General features: G+C 42.3%; 1 protein-coding gene across 1 annotated transcript; it reads left to right on the forward strand.

Moving 5' to 3' along the window:
- The first annotated feature begins 338 nt into the window (after positions 1-338).
- Positions 339-18715, forward strand: LOC109888507 (5-hydroxytryptamine receptor 3A-like). The gene is made up of 10 exons (XM_031822217.1): positions 339-408; positions 1030-1308; positions 6639-6802; positions 6912-6956; positions 7050-7159; positions 8652-8821; positions 10900-11060; positions 11271-11481; positions 17348-17656; positions 18220-18715. The coding sequence occupies exons 1-10, from the start codon at positions 339-341 to the stop codon at positions 18441-18443; spliced, it is 1743 nt and encodes a 580-aa protein (XP_031678077.1). The 3' UTR covers positions 18444-18715.
- The last annotated feature ends 71 nt before the right edge of the window (positions 18716-18786 follow it).

Here is an 18786-nt window from a genome sequence, read left to right on the forward strand (position 1 = left end):
TTACAGGAAGCACCATTCCACTGATAAGTGAGTATGAAAACATGTGTACTGGAAACACCATATTTTTCGTAAGTTATAAATGTAGATGTTTACTTTGTGTTATTGGATTAGCTGGTTAGGGGCAAGTATCATTTTGAAGTCCACTTCCTTTGTCCTCCTAAGAGTGGCTGAATATTTTCCTCTCTTCACCTCCTGCACATGCAGATGTGTTCTTCGCCATCTGCTTGGCTCTGATGGTGGCCAGCCTGCTGGAGACTATTCTCATCACCAACCTCTTGGTCGGCTCCAGTAACTTCCACCCAGTGCCTGGATGGGTCCGAGTGTTCGTCCTGCGCTTCATGGGCACCCTCGTCTGGCTGCCTCAGAAATCCAGAGTGGACAAGATCATCCTCAATCCAGTTGCAAGAGGTACCCTGTCTGATCCTCCAGGGATTTACAATTACACAGACTGAAATATTAATGGAATCTGTGTGGGTAGCTGGACAGGTAGGATGACTGACAGTGAAGGTGAACAGGTGGTCACGTGTCAGGTGACAGAGGAATGGATGAGACTGAGGCAGGAATTCCTTTTACCATAAAGTGGTATATTTACTGAGTGGTGGATTCATGGACGCACAGAACTTCTGGATCAGATGGAGTTAAGGAAGAGAAAGCAGCGAGCTCAGGCGATGGCAATTTCCTCCTTTTATGGAGTTGAGATCTGTTGAGATCATTTCCATCTGACCTAATTAAAGCTCCCCTGGCCTAGCTGAGTAAATGGCAATGAATTAAAGGATTATTCCACCAACTCCATGGGCCTTTTCTACACAGACTTTCATTCAGTTAGCAGATCCTTGTCTTGTCCAACCCAAAGCAATATAGTGAAGCATTCGATCACAGGCCTGAACAGTAACATAAATGCAGGAATCACTCTGATACATTTTTTCCAGAACCTTGACTAGGTCCGACCTTAGACAACCAATCATTTCTGTCTTTAGGAGGTATATTCATAATTTCACCTTTCTCCCTTCCTTCTCTCTTGTCTCTAAGAAACAGACGTGAAAGTCTGCCCTCTAGTGACGGTGGAGAGACAGGTTCAAACAGGAGAACCAGGTAAGATGTGGACAGAGGCAGACGATCCAGCCCTGGCGGAGCTGAGGAATCTGGGCAATGAGCTCCAGTCCATCCGCCTCCAGGTGGCCCAGCATGTGGACGGGAACCAGATCTCCCAGGACTGGATGCAGGTGGGCTACATCCTCGACCGGCTGCTGTTTGGCATCTACTGCATCTTCATCACCTTCAGCTTCATCGTCATCCTCAGCATCTGGAGTAATTCGTACAACCAGTGATGTACTGGTTAAAAAAATAGGTGGGTCAATGTCATTCATTGTGAATAAAGTAAAGATCCTTGTAATTTCTAACCATTTTTCCATGATAAGTGGCTAAATGGTTGTGTTAAAATACAAAATGTAAGGAAATAGTGCTTACCCTCCACTACACCACTGCGTACAAGTCTCCCATGTTGTCAACTGCTGCTGAGATTTAAAAACAATTACCTTAACATTACCATAACTTCAACGATCGCTTGTTTGATCTTCTGGCTGCACTGAGTAGGTGTGTTGACTTATATATTACTATATTAGAGGAAATATATTTTTATTTGTCAAATAAACATACTTTCACAAAAAACACTGTTTCATTACTAACAACAATTCATTGGGGTCATCTGAGACGTTGTCTGAATTGTAATGTTGATGGGGGATCAATGATGATGATGAAGATCTGTCATGCAAGACATGGATCAATGACATGCAAAGTAGGGGATCATCCAAAAACCACATCCTTGTTTGATTAGTGTTGACATACAGGAAGTAATTTTGGGGGATTTTATTAGTATCCCCATTTGCTGTTATAAAAGCAGCAGCTACTCTTCCTGGGGTCCATCACATAATATAGAACATTAATAGACAAGAAATGCTCAAGGACAGAACTAAATGAATTTTAAAATGGCACACATAGCCTACATGTTAATACATACACAAAATATCTAGGTCAAGATAGGGGAGAGGCATTGGTCCGTGAGGTGTTGCAGGTTTGCTGTTCATTAGAGTAATATGAGATGGAAGGGAGTTCCATGCAATAACGGCTCTATGTAATGCTGTATGCTCTCTTGATTTTGTTCTGGATTTGGGGACTGTGAAAGACCCCTGGTGGCGTGTCTGGTGGGGTAAGTGTGTGTGTTAGAAATGTATGTAAGTTGACTATGTAAACTATTTGGAATTTTCAACACATTATTGTTTCTTCTTAAAAGAAGAAGTGATGCAGTCTGTCTCTCCTCAACTATTAGCCAAGAGAGACTGGCATTCATAGTATTTAAGTTAGCCCTCTGATTACAGTATAGAGCAAGAGGTGTCACTCTGTTTTTGGCCAGCTGCAGCTTAACTAGGTTTTTCTTCACAGCACTTGACCACATAATTGGACAATAATCAAGACATAACTAGAGCCTACAGAACTTTTTGGAGTGTTGTGTGAAAAAAGCAGAGCATCTCTTTAGTATGAACATACCGTCCCTCTCCCCATCTTTACAACCATTGAATCTATATGTTTTGACCATGACATGTTCTAAGGTAACACCAAGTAATTTAGTCTCCTCAACTTGTTTGACAGCCAGACTATTCATTACCAGATTCAGCTGAGGTCTCGAACTTACGGAACGATTTGTACCAAATACAATGCTCTTAGTTTTAGAGATGTTCAGTTCCAGTTTATTACTTGCCACCCATTCCAAAACTCTTTGTTAAGGGTTTCATTGACTTCATTAGCTGTGTTTGCTGATACGAACATGGTTGAATCATCAGCATACATGTGCACGCAGGCTTTGTTTAATGCCAGTGGCAGGTCATTGGTAAAAAATAAAAAAGAGTAGAGGGCCTAGAGAGCTGCCCTGCAGTACACCACACCCTGCGTGTTTGACAGAGGCTTCCATTAAAGAAAACCCTATGAGTTCTATGAGATAGATAGTTCTGAATCCACAATATGGCAGAGGTTGAAAAGCCATGAAACATATGTTTTCTCAACAACAGGTTATGGTCAATAATGTCAAAGGCTACACTGACATCTAACAGTTCAGCTTCCACAATCTTCAAATTATCAATTTCTTTCAACCAATCATCAGTGATTTATGTTAATGCAGTACATGTTGAGTACCCTTCTCTATAACCGTGCTGAAAGTCTGTTGTCAATTGGTTTACAGATAAATAGTATTGTCTTTGGTCAAACACCATCTTTTCCAAAGAGCTGTTGTGTAAAATCGGATCCAAAGATTATGGCAGGGACTATTTCATGATATAATAGAAACATATTTAATACAAGCAGCTGCTTTAATTTCACACTAAATATTTTTCTATTATATCATTATAAAGCCCCTGCCTTAATCTTTGGAACATATTTTCCACACAATTTGGTACCGGGACCCGGATGAGAGCGTCCTGACTTGTTGATCCGTTTCCTTCGGCTTGGACTCAGACATCGTCTGGCTCTTGTCCTCCTCATACACAACATTTTGCAGTTCAAGTTTTCAGAACTGTTTTTCCTATAATAATTAATCTGGACAGATAATATTGACAGATAATATTGATCAATAGTGGGTTTTCGGAGTTTGACCACACTTTAAAGTATTCTGAGATTGACTATACTTTAAAGCCCACATAATCACATGATAGCCTACAGGAAAAGTATTCTGAGTTTGACTATACTTTAAAGCCCACATAATCACATGATAGCCTACAGGAAAAGTATTCAGAGTTTGACTGTACATTAAAGCCCACATAATCATGTGATAGCCTACAGGAAAAGTATTCTGAGTTTGACCGTACTTTAAGGATAGCATAGCCGGCTGGTAGAAAAGTATTGTGAGGTTGTATGTGTGGTATGTGTGGTATGTGGGTATAACGAGTTACTAGAGATTTGATAAAGTAGCAATATATACAACCTGCGCACCCGTAAGTGAGTGGTGTAAAAAGTGTTCTGAGAGATGTTCAGTGATCCCCTTACGGATCATTTTATAATTATATGGTTTAAGCCTTTGGCGTCGGCTAATGGGGATCCTAATGAATCTAATCAAACTCATGATAAGCATCCCGGAGTCGCCATGAAGACTTTTTACTAAAGAGTGTTTCAACAGGGTAGCAGGGGCGGCAGGGTTAGAGTGTTGGACTAGTAACCGGAAGGTTGCAAGTTCAAACCCCCGAGCTGACAAGGTACAAATCTGTCGTTCTGCCCCTGAACAGGCAGTTAACCCACTGTTCCTAGGCCGTCATTGAAAATAAGAATTTGTTCTTAACTGACTTGCCTGGTTAAATAAAGGTTAAATATTTGTATTTTTTTTAAAACACAGAAATATATATCTTCTGTATTACAGTAATGGGCGAATACCTCTTGGTTGTAAAAATATATATATATATAAATATACTTATATATTACTTATGATTGGTTGTATAGCTGTACCTTAGGACCAGTGATGTTAGTTGACATCCAATTAAATGTGTGCCATTATCAGAACCTATGGTGTGATTAAGCTACAAAGACTTCTACAAGGCCAGTTTATCTCCCATGGGCACAGATGTATTGAACAAAAAAAAAAATGTAATGGCTGAGTGGTTACTGCAGGTGTTAAAAAAACAACTCTGTTGTGTTCGTGTGACCGATATCATGAGACTGTGATTAGAGACCGCGTGTGTGTCCCTTTTCCCACTATCGTGCCGCCGACCCAAGACAAACTGTACTAGCTAGCTCAGATGTTTTCCAGCACGGTTCAGTTTGGCCCAGCTTGACTCAGTAGTGTGAAAAGGGGCTGTGGTCTCACAGTGTGTGTGTGTCTGCATTATAAGTCAATCATTCAGTTTGGTCCGAGCTGTGTATGTGCAGGACATTTGGTTAACTAGTACCATCCAACAGGGCACATTATGGGACAACCATGGAGATTCATTCTTACATCAGGTTTCTTTCTATTGGCAGGTAATATCCTTCATTTGCATGTTAGATTTGAAGTTTTATTATGTTGTAAATTATTGTATGTGTTTTTAACAATATTTTGAACATTTTAAGCATGTTTTGCTAGAAATATAATTATCTAACTAGGCTATGGCTACTCAGTTATTTTTTGAATTATTTCTCACCTGGAAAGTTCTGGTTTTTTTTTTCTAAACTGGTTGAAGGGCTATTTTTAGGCATTACGAGTGTGATACATTACACAGTAAATGAGAATCATTGCCTCCAGATAAATTCATTCGATTTTTTTAAATAATTTAGGCCATTTTTTATTTGAAATTTTTTGGGGGTCCAGTGCAAAAAAAAAGACTTGTGTAAACGCCGCCCAAAATCTCTAGATAAACAGTTCATGTGCCAATATATTTGATCGCATCGGTAAGTGCTAGTGATGCTTATTAATCCAATGAAATATGCACAAGGGAAATACATTGAGTGGACAAAACAATATGAACACCTGCTCTTTCCATGACATAGGCTGATCTGGTGAATCCAAGGTGAAAGCTATGATCCCTTCTGGATGTCAGATCCTCTTCAATCAGTGTAGATGAAGGGGAGGAGACAGGTTCAAGTAGGATTAAGCCTTGAGACATGGATTCCACATATGTGCCATTCAGAAGGTGAATGGGAAAGACAAAAGATTTAAGTGCCTGGTTTGTGTCAGGAACTGCAACACTGCTGGGGTTTCTCACGCTAAACAGTTTCCCGTGTGTATCAAGAATGGTCAACCACCAAAAAAGGACATCCAGAAAATTTGACACAATTGTGGGAAGCATTGGAGTCAACATGGGCCTGCATCCCTGTGGAACGCTTTCGACACCTTGTAGAGTCCATGCTCTGATGAACTGAGGCTGTTCTGAGGGCAAAAGGGAAGGATGCAACTCAATATTAGGAAGATGTTCTTCATGTTTTGTCCACTCAGTGTAAGTTTAGATGTTCCGCATATGTATTTACATAAAAGTGACCTGTTTGGTTCCCTCTATCCCTGTGACTGTCTTTTCATTTGTCCTTCTGGTTTGTTTTAAGGTATAATGTTTTTGTTCATCTGTCAATGTTTGTTTGTTACAATATTTTTTTTTATGTCCCTCTAAAAAGACCTTATTACAAACGTGAATGACGCCTTTTTGAGAAATTGAATGTTTTAAATTACTGAGAATTATCACTTTTGACAAATACTGTAGGTATGTATGGTAGCCTACAGTATTAGCTGAATGGTGAGGTTTGACCAAATTGACACAATGTAGTATACCATGTTGCATGATATGAGTTTGGGCAGTTTTGAAAGTTTGGAGGTTGCTAATGTCCCTTACTTATGAATAACCTTGTCCTTATTGATTAGGTTCCATTGATACTATAGCATTTAATCTTATGGGTGGGCTCCTCCTACCATCTCTCGTTCTGTCTCACTTTTTTTCTTTCTCTCTTTCCTTTTGCTCTCTGCCTCTCTCTCTCTCTCTCTCTCTCTCTCTCTCTCTCTCTCTCTCTCTCTCTCTCTCTCTCTCTCTCTCTCTCTCTCTCTCACTCACTCACTCACTCACTCACTCACTCACTCTCACTCTCACTCTCACTCTCACTCTCACTCTCACTCTCACTCTCTCCTCTATGCTCTTAAGTATATTTATGCCAGTGCGATTTGACCTGTAAAGAGGGCCACAGCGGTCCAACCTACGAGTCGATGCAGACTGTGTTTGATCGCATATCCTTCAGACCGGCAGTCAACCTGAGCAATCCCACCATAACAAACATCTCCTTCACCCTGTATGCTGTCCTGGGCGTGGTGAGTGTTGGACAGTGTAAGGCCACAATGTTCCTCTTTGCATAGGGTCCATTCATTCAATTCATTCGTTACTAACAATTATCCGCTTTCTTGCTTGGTCTTATTTCAGAATGAGAAGACCCAGATCCTCACTACTTTCCTGTGGTTGAGATTGGTGAATGTCAAGAGATCTTCCTATTTTATTTTGCCAACAGTTTGTAGTGGTATAAGCTTCCCTAAGCCTAATTCTTTACTGGGTCCTTTTTAGTACTGGCACCATCAGTTCCTGGTTTGGGACTCTGATGCTTGTGGCGGAGTCACCAGGATTTCTCTGCCAGTCAAAGAGCTCTGGGTGCCTGACATCATCGTGTATGAGTTGTGAGTGTCCGAAGAAAACTGACTTTGTTTTACTCATCTATACGCCTATCTTCATGTCCTGTATAAAACTTGGGGTCAACCAACCCCCCCAACCATTATCACCTCCTCCTTCTCTCCTCTATCACATGATTTTCTCTCCTCTATCACATGACCTTCTCTCCTCTATCACATGACCTTCTTTCCTCTATCACATGTTCTTCTCTCCTCTATCACATGTTCTTATCTCCTCTATCACATGTCCTTCTCTCCTCTATCTCATGTCCTTCACTGTTGACGTTGAGACTGGTGTTTTGCGGGTACTATTTAATGAAGCTGTCGGTTGAGGTCTTGTGAGGCTTCTGTTTCTCAAACTAGACACTCTAATGTAATTGTCCTCTTGCTCAGTTATGCACCGGGGCCTCCCACTCCTCTTTCTATTCTGGTTAGAGCCAATTTGCACTGTTCTGTGAAGGGAGTAGTACACAGTGTTGTACCAGAACTTCAGTTTCTTGGCAATTTCTCTCATGGAATAGCCTTCATTTCTCAGACCAACAATAGACTAATGAGTTTCAGAAGAAACTTCTTTGTTTCTGGCCATTTTGAACCTGTAATCGAATCCACAAATGCTGATACTCCACTCAACTAGTCTAAAGAAGGACAGTTTTATTGCTTCTTTAATCAGGACAACAGTTTTCAGCTGTGCTAACATAATTGCAAAAGGGTTTTCGGATGATCAATTATCCTTTTAAAATTATAAACTTGGATTAGCTATTACAACGTGCCATTGGAACACAGGATTGATGTTTGCTGACAATGGGCCTCTGTACACCTATGTAGATATTCCATTAAAAATCAGCCGTTTCCAGCTACAATAGTCATTTACAACATTAACAATGTCTGCACTGTATTTCTGATCAATTTTATGTTATTTTAAATGGACAAAAAAAATTGCTTTTCTTTCAAAAAACAAGGCTATTTCTAAGTGACCCAAAACTTTTGAACCGTAGTGTATATTGTTCCAAAATACTTTAACGAGCTGTATTTTCTATTGGCAAATTGCAAAAAAACTTTCATATTAGATTTTTTTTTTTTATAGCAGTTCACAATTTTGTGCCCCGATCTCACCCCAAATTTCCTGCATCGGTATCAGAAGTCTAAAAAATAAAATAATTAACAAGGCCAAATTAGGGGGTCGAGCTCATTCAAATAATATCCAGTGTACTTTGCAAGTGTTCATTTATTTTTTTTACATTTTAGTCACTTCTGCAGACACTCTGCATTCAACTAGATTAACAACCATCTGTCACAGTCATAGCAAGTCAAAAGGTTCTGTAACCTTTACCGAAAACACTATTGTAAAAGGGCTACTTGCAAATGTATTTTTTTGTACATTTAAAAATACACATTTCACGTATTATAACTAAACACAATCTTTGCTAGAGTTCATTTTATGTTGATACATTGGTCTTTAGGGTATTTTTGATGCATCTTTGCCTCCCTCTCTGTCTCTCAGCGTGGACGACGACGTGTCACAGCAATGCCCCTACGTCTACGTCAACCACACAGGCCACATCCGCTGGGACAGGATGCTGCGCCTCGTCAGCGCCTGCAACCTGGAAATCTTCAGCTTCCCCTTCGATGTGCAGAACTGCTCGTTTACCTTCGGCTCCTACATGCACACCAGTAACTATCTCCACTGTGATAGGCTACTGCATGCACACCAGTAACTATCTCCACTGTGATAGGCTACTGCATGCACACCAGTAACTAACTCCACTGTGATAGGCTACTGCATGCACACCAGTAACTAACTCCACTGTGATAGGCTACTGCACGCACACCAGTAACTAACTCCACTGTGATAGGCTACTGCATGCACACCAGTAACTAACTCCACTGTGATAGGCTACTGCACGCACACCAGTAACTAACTCCACTGTGATAGGCTACTGCATGCACACCAGTAACTAACTCCACTGTGATAGGCTACTGCACGCACACCAGTAACTAACTCCACTGTGATAGGCTACTGCATGCACACCAGTAACTAACTCCACTGTGATAGGCTACTGCATGCACACCAGTAACTAACTCCACTGTGATAGGCTACTGCATGCACACCAGTAACTAACTCCACTGTGATAGGCTACTGCACGCACACCAGTAACTAACTCCACTGTGATAGGCTATTGCACACACACCAATCAATCAATCAATCAAATGTATTTATATAGCCCTTCGTACATCAGCTGATATCTCAAAGTGCTGTACAGAAACCCAGCCTAAAACCCCAAACAGCAAGCAATGCAGGTGTAGAAGCACGTAACCAGTAACTAACTCCACTGTGATAGGCTACTGCACACACACCAGTAACTAACTCCACTGTGATAGGCTACTGCACACACACCAGTAACTAACTCCACTGTGATAGGCTACTGCATGCACACCAGTAACTAACTCCACTGTGATAGGCTACTGCAAGCACACCAGTAACTAACTCCACTGTGATAGGCTACTGCATGCACACCAGTAACTAACTCCACTGTGATAGGCTACTGCATGCACACCACTGAGTGGACAAAACATTAGGAACACCTTCCTAATATTGAGTTGCACCCCCTTTTGCCCTCAGAACAGCATCAATTCATTGGGACATGGACTCTACAAGGTGTCAAAAGCGTTCCCCAGGGATGCTGGCCCATGTTGACTCCAATGCTTCCTACAGTTGTGTCAGGTTGTCTAGATGTCCTCTGGGGGGTGGTCGATTCTTGATACACACGGGAATCTATTCAGTGTGAAAAACCCAGCATTGCAGTTCTTGACACAAACCAGCGCGCCTGGCACCTACTACCATACCCAGTTCAGGGGCACTTAAATCTTTTATATTGCCCATTCACCCTCTGAATAGCACACATACACAATCCATGCCTCAATGATCCTTCTTTACCCGGTCTCTTCCCCGACATTTACACTGATTGAAATGGATTTAACAGGTGACATCAATAAGGGATAATAGGTCAGTCTACGTCAAGGAAAGAGGAGATGTTCCTTCAGCGCAATGTTCATAGATGACCAGCAGGGTCAAATAATAATAATCACAGTGGTTGTCGAGGGTGCAGCAAGTCAGCACCTCAGGAGTAAATGTCAATTGGCTTTTCATAGCCGATCATTAAGGGTATCTCTACTACTCCTGCTGTCTCTAGAGAGTTGAAAACAGCATGGCCTGATATACATACTGTAGCCTACTCACCACTTAATACACAACTAGCATGCTGTAATATCCCTTGTGTGTCGTGTTAATACTTCCGGGTTGTGATCTGCACAATCTAGAAAATCCAGAGGAAAGATAGGTGTCTATTTGAACAATAATGTAGGAATGAAAGCACACCTGATTTTCTAACGTACGATCTTCAATAATATACAAAAATACTAATATCCTATAATACACCCCCCCCCCCGGCTACTATTATCCCCCCAGCTACTAATATCCTATAATACACCCCCCCCGGCTACTAGTATCCCCCCAGCTACTAATATCCTATAATACACCCCCCCCCGGCTACTATTATCCCCCCAGCTACTAATATCCTATAATACACCCCCCCCCGGCTACTATTATCCCCCCAGCTACTAATACCCCATAATACACCCCCCCCCCCCCCCCGGCTAGTAATACCCTATAATACACCCCCCCCCCCCCCCCCAAAGCCTACTTTGGCAATGGAAAAGGAATGACCCCCCCCCCCCTCTCTCCCCATTAGTAAAGGATGTGAGGTTGACTCCAGCCCTGTCCTTTGAGGAGATGTCGGGGAACTCGAAACAGTACCTGGAGGCTAGTGGGGAGTGGGAGCTGGTCAACATCTATGGAGAGACCTCTGTCCTCAAGTTTGGCATCGACGAATGGGACATCATCACTTTCTGGGTGAGAGAGATAGACAGGGAGACAGGGAGATGTGGAGGGAGAGAGAGACCCGCTAAGACAGGGATACATGCACTTCTCATGGGTTAGACTTTTTTTATAAGCATCAACAGAGGTTGTGGTACAGTAAAAATACTCACTGTATCTGCTGTCTCTCTGCTCTCCAATGTGTCTCCTAATACATCTGCTGTACTTGCTTCATCTCACCACCAGGTGGTGATAAAGCGCAGGCCAGTGCTCTACGTGGTCAACCTGCTCATCCCCAGTTCCTTCCTCATGCTCATCGACATCCTCTCCTTCTACCTGCCCCCTCACAGCGTGGACCGCGCCTCCTTCAAGATGACCCTTATTTTGGGCTACACCGTCTTCCTGCTCATCATGAACGACCTGCTGCCCAGCACGGCCAACGGCACCCCCCTCATAGGTCAGCGTCCTGTTCATAAGTGCACACAAAGATGCTAGGGTTGTGGGTTCGATTCCCACGGGGGACCAGTACGAAAATGTATGCACTCAGTATTGTAAGTTTCTCTGGATACGTGCGTATGCTAAAATGTATAAGGAATTAATTGACCATTTCAGTTTTCACATTGAAATAATTTACATTTGCAAAGTATTTCAAGAAACTGAAAAACAAGCAACTATTTGCATATCAGATTAACTCTTTTGTTCAGACAATTATCAGACTCAAATGCTGGTAAACACTCAAAAAGCTTTAGCGGCAGGGTAGCCACTCAAAAAGCTTTAGCGGCAGGGTAGCCTAGTGGTTAGAGCGTCGGACTAGTAACCGGAAGGTTGCGAGTTCAAACCCCCGAGCTGACAAGGTACAAATCCTTCGTTCTGTTCCTGAACAGGCAGTTAACCCACTGTTCCTAGGCCTGGTTAAATAAAGGTAAGAAAAAAATTATCACATAGGTAGTAGTGTGCACTGTGGCTTTGCTTGTCATGTGTTAGTTGAATCACCGGGAACATTTGGTAAAAAGTTTGATACCTACAACTTTCACTGACAAGATCATTTTGCTACTCTTAATTCTTGACTATTATGTTGGCACGGGATCGAATGTATTGATACAACGATAGGATTATAAAAAAATCCGCGTTCAACCGGAATCATGCTGTATGATTCTATCACGTTACTCAAAATATCAGAATTGGTTAAATAACTCTAAATCGCGTTGGTACAGTAGGCATCAAGTAACTTCTCGACAATGTTGCATAAAATGTTGAATGGTCTATAATTTTCACCAACACATAGACCCTAGATGTTTCAATAGCCCAATTTATATGCATGCCCCAAAACAGAAGTTTGATCAAATTAAACTACCGTTAATCAAAACACTTATCACTCCCGTTCAACAACTCTAAATCGCGTTGGAATGCGCTCCCAACGGGAAACTTGAAATAACATGATATAGGTTAATGAAATAAATAATCAAATATTTGTTTTTCGATTTATTAGCCTCGTGGTTATAAGTATTTAGGCATATCATGTAAATTAGACCTTGTGAAATCGTTGTAAAAAGCGCAAAAGATACTGATGGATGTGTCTAGATTATTTATGGATTGATCATATAGCAATATCAATGCATTCTTTCAACAACTCCAAAGCAATAGCCTGTCTTTGGCGCAGCAACCACTTGCTCATTCTATAATCAAGTCTTAACTGGTTTGGACAGCTCCTGAGGTATCCTAAATATCTGTCGACTAGGTGGAACTCTTCTGACTAAATAGGTTTCATGCATAGCTTTTGTTTTAACCCATAAGTGTCAGTGTAAAAACTATTGGTCACTAAATCCGGAGAAATTATGCACCATGTAAAAAAAACTATTGGTCACTAAATCCGGCGAAATGACAGACCATGTCAAAAACAGTTTTTTTTGTTTTTTTCTTCTTCTAGCTAAATCCAGCTAGAAAGACCATGTAAACACAGTTGGCTGGTTGCCCTCACCCTTCTGAGTGTTTGGCTGTGAATACCCTCACCCTTCTGAGTGGTTGGCTGTGAATACCCTCACCCACTATAAGTATGCAATATACAGTGCATACTGAGTGCTGAGTGCTGATTGATTAAAACCGCATTCATTACGTTAAAATGCCTATTTACTCAGTTCCATCTGACTCCACTATCCCATCAGCCCAGCCAGGCTATTTATACACTTTTTTTTTGTACCCCCTTTTATTCCCCAGTTTTCAATATTGTCTCATCGCTGCAACTCCCCAATGGGCTCGGGAGAGGCGATGGTGGAGTCATGCGTCCTCTGAAACATGACCCGCTCAACCACGCTTCTTAACATTTCTAGCGCAGGCGTTCCCCTAGCGACCCACCTCGACAACATCCGGTGAAATCACAGAGTGCGAAATTCAAACTACAGAAATATAAATATTTAACATTCATGAAAATACATGTGTAATAAAGCGTAACTTCTTGTTAATTCAGCCACTGTGTCAGATTTCAAAGGCTTTACGGCGAAAGCACACCATGCGGTTATCCGAGTACAGCGCCCCGCATACAGAACCATGAAGAAAAAAAATTCAACCAGGCAGGTGCGACACGAAAGTCAGAAATAGCGATATAATAAATGCCTTACCTTTGAAGATCTTCTTCTGTTGCCACTCCAAAAGGTCCAAGTTACATCACAAATGGTCCTTTTGTTCGATAAAGTCCTTCTTTATATCAATAAAAACTCAGTTTAGCTGGCGCGCTTCAATCAATAATCCACTCAGTTTCCCTCCTTCAAAATGCATACAAAATAATCCCAAACGTTACAAATAAACGTATCCAAACAAGTCAAACAACGTTTATAATCAAACCTTAGGTGCCCTAATACATAACTAAATGATCAAATTTAAGACGGAGAATAGTATGTTCATTACCGGAGATAAATAACAAAGAACGCGCTTTCCTCCACGCGCATGGAAACACTACAGCCAAAATGGGAGCCACCTAGAATAACTACAACTTCTGGCTCATTTTTCCAAATACCAGCCTGAAACTCTTTCTAAAGACTGTTGACATCTAGTGGAAGCCCAAGGAACTGCAATCGGGGAGGTTTTCACCTCATAATACATAAAAGTGACAGCCATTGAAAACAGTGGAAGGCTGAAAATGTATTTTTTTGGGATGGTTTGTCCTTGGGGTTTCGCCTGCCATTTCAGTTCTGTTATACTCACAGACATTATTTTAACAGTTTTAGAGAGTGTTTTCTATCCAAATCTACCAATTATATGCATATCCTAGCTTCCGGGCCTGAGTAACAGGCAGTTTACTTTGGAAACGCTTTTCATCCGGATGTCAAAATACTGCCCCCTAGCCCAAAGAGGTTTTAAGGGGATCGTCGTCCAGTCAACAGGACAGTTGTAAATCATGCAGCACCTTGTGTCAGGATGGCAGATTTTAGAGAAACAACAAATGTCGATACATATAAGTGTCTTATATCGGCTGAAAGCTTAAATGCTTGTTAATTTAACTGCACTGTCCAATTTACAGTAGCTATTACTGCAAAAAAAATGCCATGCTATTGTTTGAGGAGAGCTCCTAACAAAACACTTTTTTCTCCGCGATAGGTTTGATAAATGCACCTCCGAAGGTGAAATAAATGGCATTACACTTACAACTTGTCTATAAACACAGCATCAATATAAACATAAACTTAAACATTCACCTCTTGGAGAGAGAGAAACTAATTACTTGTATTGACAAAGGATCACGATTTATGACATCATCTCTCTCCAGCCTTGCGTGAGAATCTGCCAGGCTGAGATCTTATCAGATCTGCCCTGGAGCCACAGAGTCGCAAATTACTCTGTTCATGAGCAAGCTCCAAGAACCGTCTGGGATGACTGTGGGATGACTGTGGGATGACTCTGGGATGACTGTGGGGTGACTGTGGGGTGACTGTGGGGTGACTCTGGGATGACTGTGGGTTGACTCTGGGATGACTCTGGGATGACTGTGGGATGACTGTGGGATGACTGTGGGATGACTCTAGAAGCTCGCCCCATGGCAGCACAATAAAACACCTTAATAAAGGCCACTATGGAAAACGCTGCGGTGGCGTGTGCATGCAAAAAGACTATGTTTACCAACACAGCAAAAGTATTTGTGCAGCCAATGCAACAATAACACTTCTGACAGTAAAGAATAATACGTACATATGATAAACACTTTGTTAACGCAGCATTGGCAACTCTTAACATTAAAGAATAGTAAACAACCATAACAGTAGAATATATGTCTAAAAGCTATCAAAGTAACAGGAAGTAATTACTGGTAATTACCTAATTATTACAAGGTATGTACAAAAATATATAAAAAATACACTTTCCTGCAACTTACATTGATGCACCACATTCAGAAATTGGTGTTACTGTTGACAATAAAAAAACGTCTTCAGAAATGTGCATCTTCTCCCTTCCCGGCGACGATAACACTCTGACCTGAGTAGGCAGGTGTTCGTGTCCAGATGAGCATTTCCAAGCGCTCTGATTGGTTAGGAATGGCAGGGCTAGCTATAATAGGTGAGGAATAACTAAGGTAGCCCGAGCAGCCAAACTAACGGGATTTAAGGGAATCTGAAGGAACTGGGAGGGGAAGTTACGTCGAGAGGAGAGGAGTAGTACTGCCTTTTCTACAGTAGGAGTAAAATGTCTCTATTATCAGCAAAACGACCAAATGTATACTTCGAGACGCTTTGTGGATACGCTGTGATACGGCCCCTGGTCTACCTGTTAGACACGGAGCACTGAGATCTATGATAAGTGTTTTGGGTTAGACACGGAGCACTGAGGTCTATGATCAGTGTTTTGGGTTAGACACGAAGCACTGAGGTCTATGTTAAGTGTTGTGAGTTAGACACGGAGCACTGAGGTCTATGATCAGTGTTGTGGGTTAGACACGGAGCACTGAGGTCTATGTTAAGTGTTGTGGGATAGACACGGAGCACTGAGGTCTATGATAAGTGTTGTGGGTTAGACACGGAGCACTGAGGTCTATGATAAGTGTTGTGGGATAGACACGGAGCACTGAGGTCTATGATAAGTGTTGTGGGTTAGACACGGAGCACTGAGGTCTATGATCAGTGTTGTGGGTTAGACACGGAGCACTGAGGTCTATGTTAAGTGTTGTGGGATAGACACGGAGCACTGAGGTCTATGATAAGTGTTGTGGGTTAGACACGGAGCACTGAGGTCTATGATAAGTGTTGTGGGATAGACACGGAGCACTGAGGTCTATGATAAGTGTTGTGGGTTAGACACGGAGCACTGAGGTCTATGATAAGTGTTGTGGGTTAGACACGTAGCACTGAGGTCTATGATAAGTGTTGTGGGTTAGACACGGAGCACTGAGGTCTATGATAAGTGTTGTGGGTTAGACACGGAGCACTGAGGTCTATGATAAGTGTTGTGGGTTAGACACAGAGCACTGAGGTCTATGATAAGTGTTGTGGGATAGACACGGAGCACTGAGGTCTATGATAAGTGTTGTGGGTTAGACACGGAGCACTGAGGTCTATGATAAGTGTTGTGGGTTAGACACGGAGCACTGAGGTCTATGATAAGTGTTGTGGGTTAGATACGGAGCACTGAGGTCTATGATAAGTGTTGTGGGTTAGACACGGAGCACTGAGGTCTAATGATAAGTGTTGTGGGTTAGACACGGAGCACTGAGGTCTATGTTAAGTGTTGTGGGTTAGACACGGAGCACTGAGGTCTATGATAAGTGTTGTGGGTTAGACACGGAGCACTGAGGTCTATGATAAGTGTTGTGGGTTAGACACGGAGCACTGAGGTCTATGATAAGTGTTGTGGGTTAGACACGGAGCACTGAGGTCTATGATAAGTGTTGTGGGTTAGACACGGAGCACTGAGGTCTATGATAAGTGTTGTGGTTTAGACACGGAGCAACAAAATAAACAAAACACTGTGTCCCTCACTGGAGGCTGTTGAGGGGAGGATGGCTCATAATAACGGCTGGAACGGAGTCAATGGAATGACATCAAACACCTGGAAACCATGTGTTGGCTACCATTCCACCTATTCCACTCCAGCCATTACCACAAGCCTGTCCTCCCCAATTAAAGTGCCACCATCCTCCTGTGGTGTCCCTCCCTACTAATTGGGGGCAATTCCATTGCACTTCAGGTACTTCTGGGAGTGAACCCGAAGTCCTCTGAAAATAAATGGCACATCTCAATTAATCTCATCTCCTGAATTGGAAGAGAATTTAACCCACCTAACCCTGTAGTATCCCTGCTATCCTCCCCCCCCCCCCCCCCCCCCCCCCCTCCTCCTCTCAGGAATTTACTTTTCAGTGTGTCTGGCTCTCATGGTCATCAGCCTGTTGGAGACAGTCATCATCACTAATGTGCTCCATTCCAACTCCAAGAAGTACCGCGAGGTGCCCCACTGGGTCCGTGTGGTCATCCTGAAGCACATCGCCCGTATGATCTGCTACCAGTGGCCCGAGGAGCTTGTTCAACCCTCAGCCTCCAGAGGATCCACCCAGGATGACAAGACAGACAGACCAAACCCCACAAGCCCTCCCTGGGTCCTTGCACCAGCCAACCCTGTGCACATCCCTGCCCAGCACACTACAAGCACCATTGGTGAGGAGCCATTCGCGGGTAGATTTGATTAGCAGACATGAAAGTATTAAATAATCTGGGCTCATTTCAGGTAGATGTGATTAGCAGACATGAAAGTATTAAATAATCTGGGCTCATTTCAGGTAGATGTGATTAGCAGACATGAAAGTATTAAATAATCTGGGCTCATTTCGGGTAGATGTGATTAGCAGACATGAAAGTATTAAATAATCTGGGCTCATTTCAGGTAGATGTGATTAGCAGACATGAAACTGTTATAAAGTAATAGTTTGGGATAATTTCCATTTCAACCTTCAAGTCAATTTAAAAACTTCACAATTTAAATCATTTACGGAATTTAAATGAACTGGGTTACCAGGAAACTGCCCCAATCCCTTCTATATAACAAAACATCATATTATCAGAAAGCTCAACACCCCCTGTAGGTAATATGTTGTTATTGTGAACTATGTGCTTGCTCAAACATGATCAACTGCGTATTGAGCATCCAGTCTTTGCTGACCAATAGCAATGTTTCAGCACCATAGGCTAAGCATCTATGCTCATCCCTTTGTTGTTTTTAGGTCCTGGGGTGGTGTCCTCTGTGCCTGAGCTGCGTCAGATCTGCCAGGACCTGAGTGACTTGCGTGCCCACCTGACGTCGATGCAAAAGGAGGGCGTGCTTCAGGAACAGTGGTGCCACGTAGGCTACGTACTGGACTTCCTGCTCTTCCGTATCTACCTCCTCCTCATCTCCTGCTACGCCATGGTCATTATCTGTATGTGGTGCATCTGGATCAACCAATGAGAGACCAAAAGGGTGCATTTGTTTTAACTTGCCCATTCCATTGGTCTGAAAGTGACATCTCAGATCACCTCAGGCAGTGGGGCGAACTAAAACAAATGCACCCAGAGAGAAGAAAGAAGGGGGGGGGGGGGTGAGACCAATGTATGTACCATAAATCTCCGATTTTTTTTTTAAATGTAGTTTTAATTTGGTGAAAAATCAAGTTAACACATACATTTTTTAAAACCTTTATTTAACTCGGCAAGTCAGTTAAGAACAAATTCTTATATTCAATGACGGCCTAGTGGGTTAACTGCCTTGTTCAGGGGGAGAACGACAGATTTTTACCTTGTCAGCTCGGGGA

The sequence above is a fragment of the Oncorhynchus kisutch genome, linkage group LG4 (assembly GCF_002021735.2).
Source record: "Oncorhynchus kisutch isolate 150728-3 linkage group LG4, Okis_V2, whole genome shotgun sequence".
Taxonomy (NCBI): domain Eukaryota; kingdom Metazoa; phylum Chordata; class Actinopteri; order Salmoniformes; family Salmonidae; genus Oncorhynchus; species Oncorhynchus kisutch.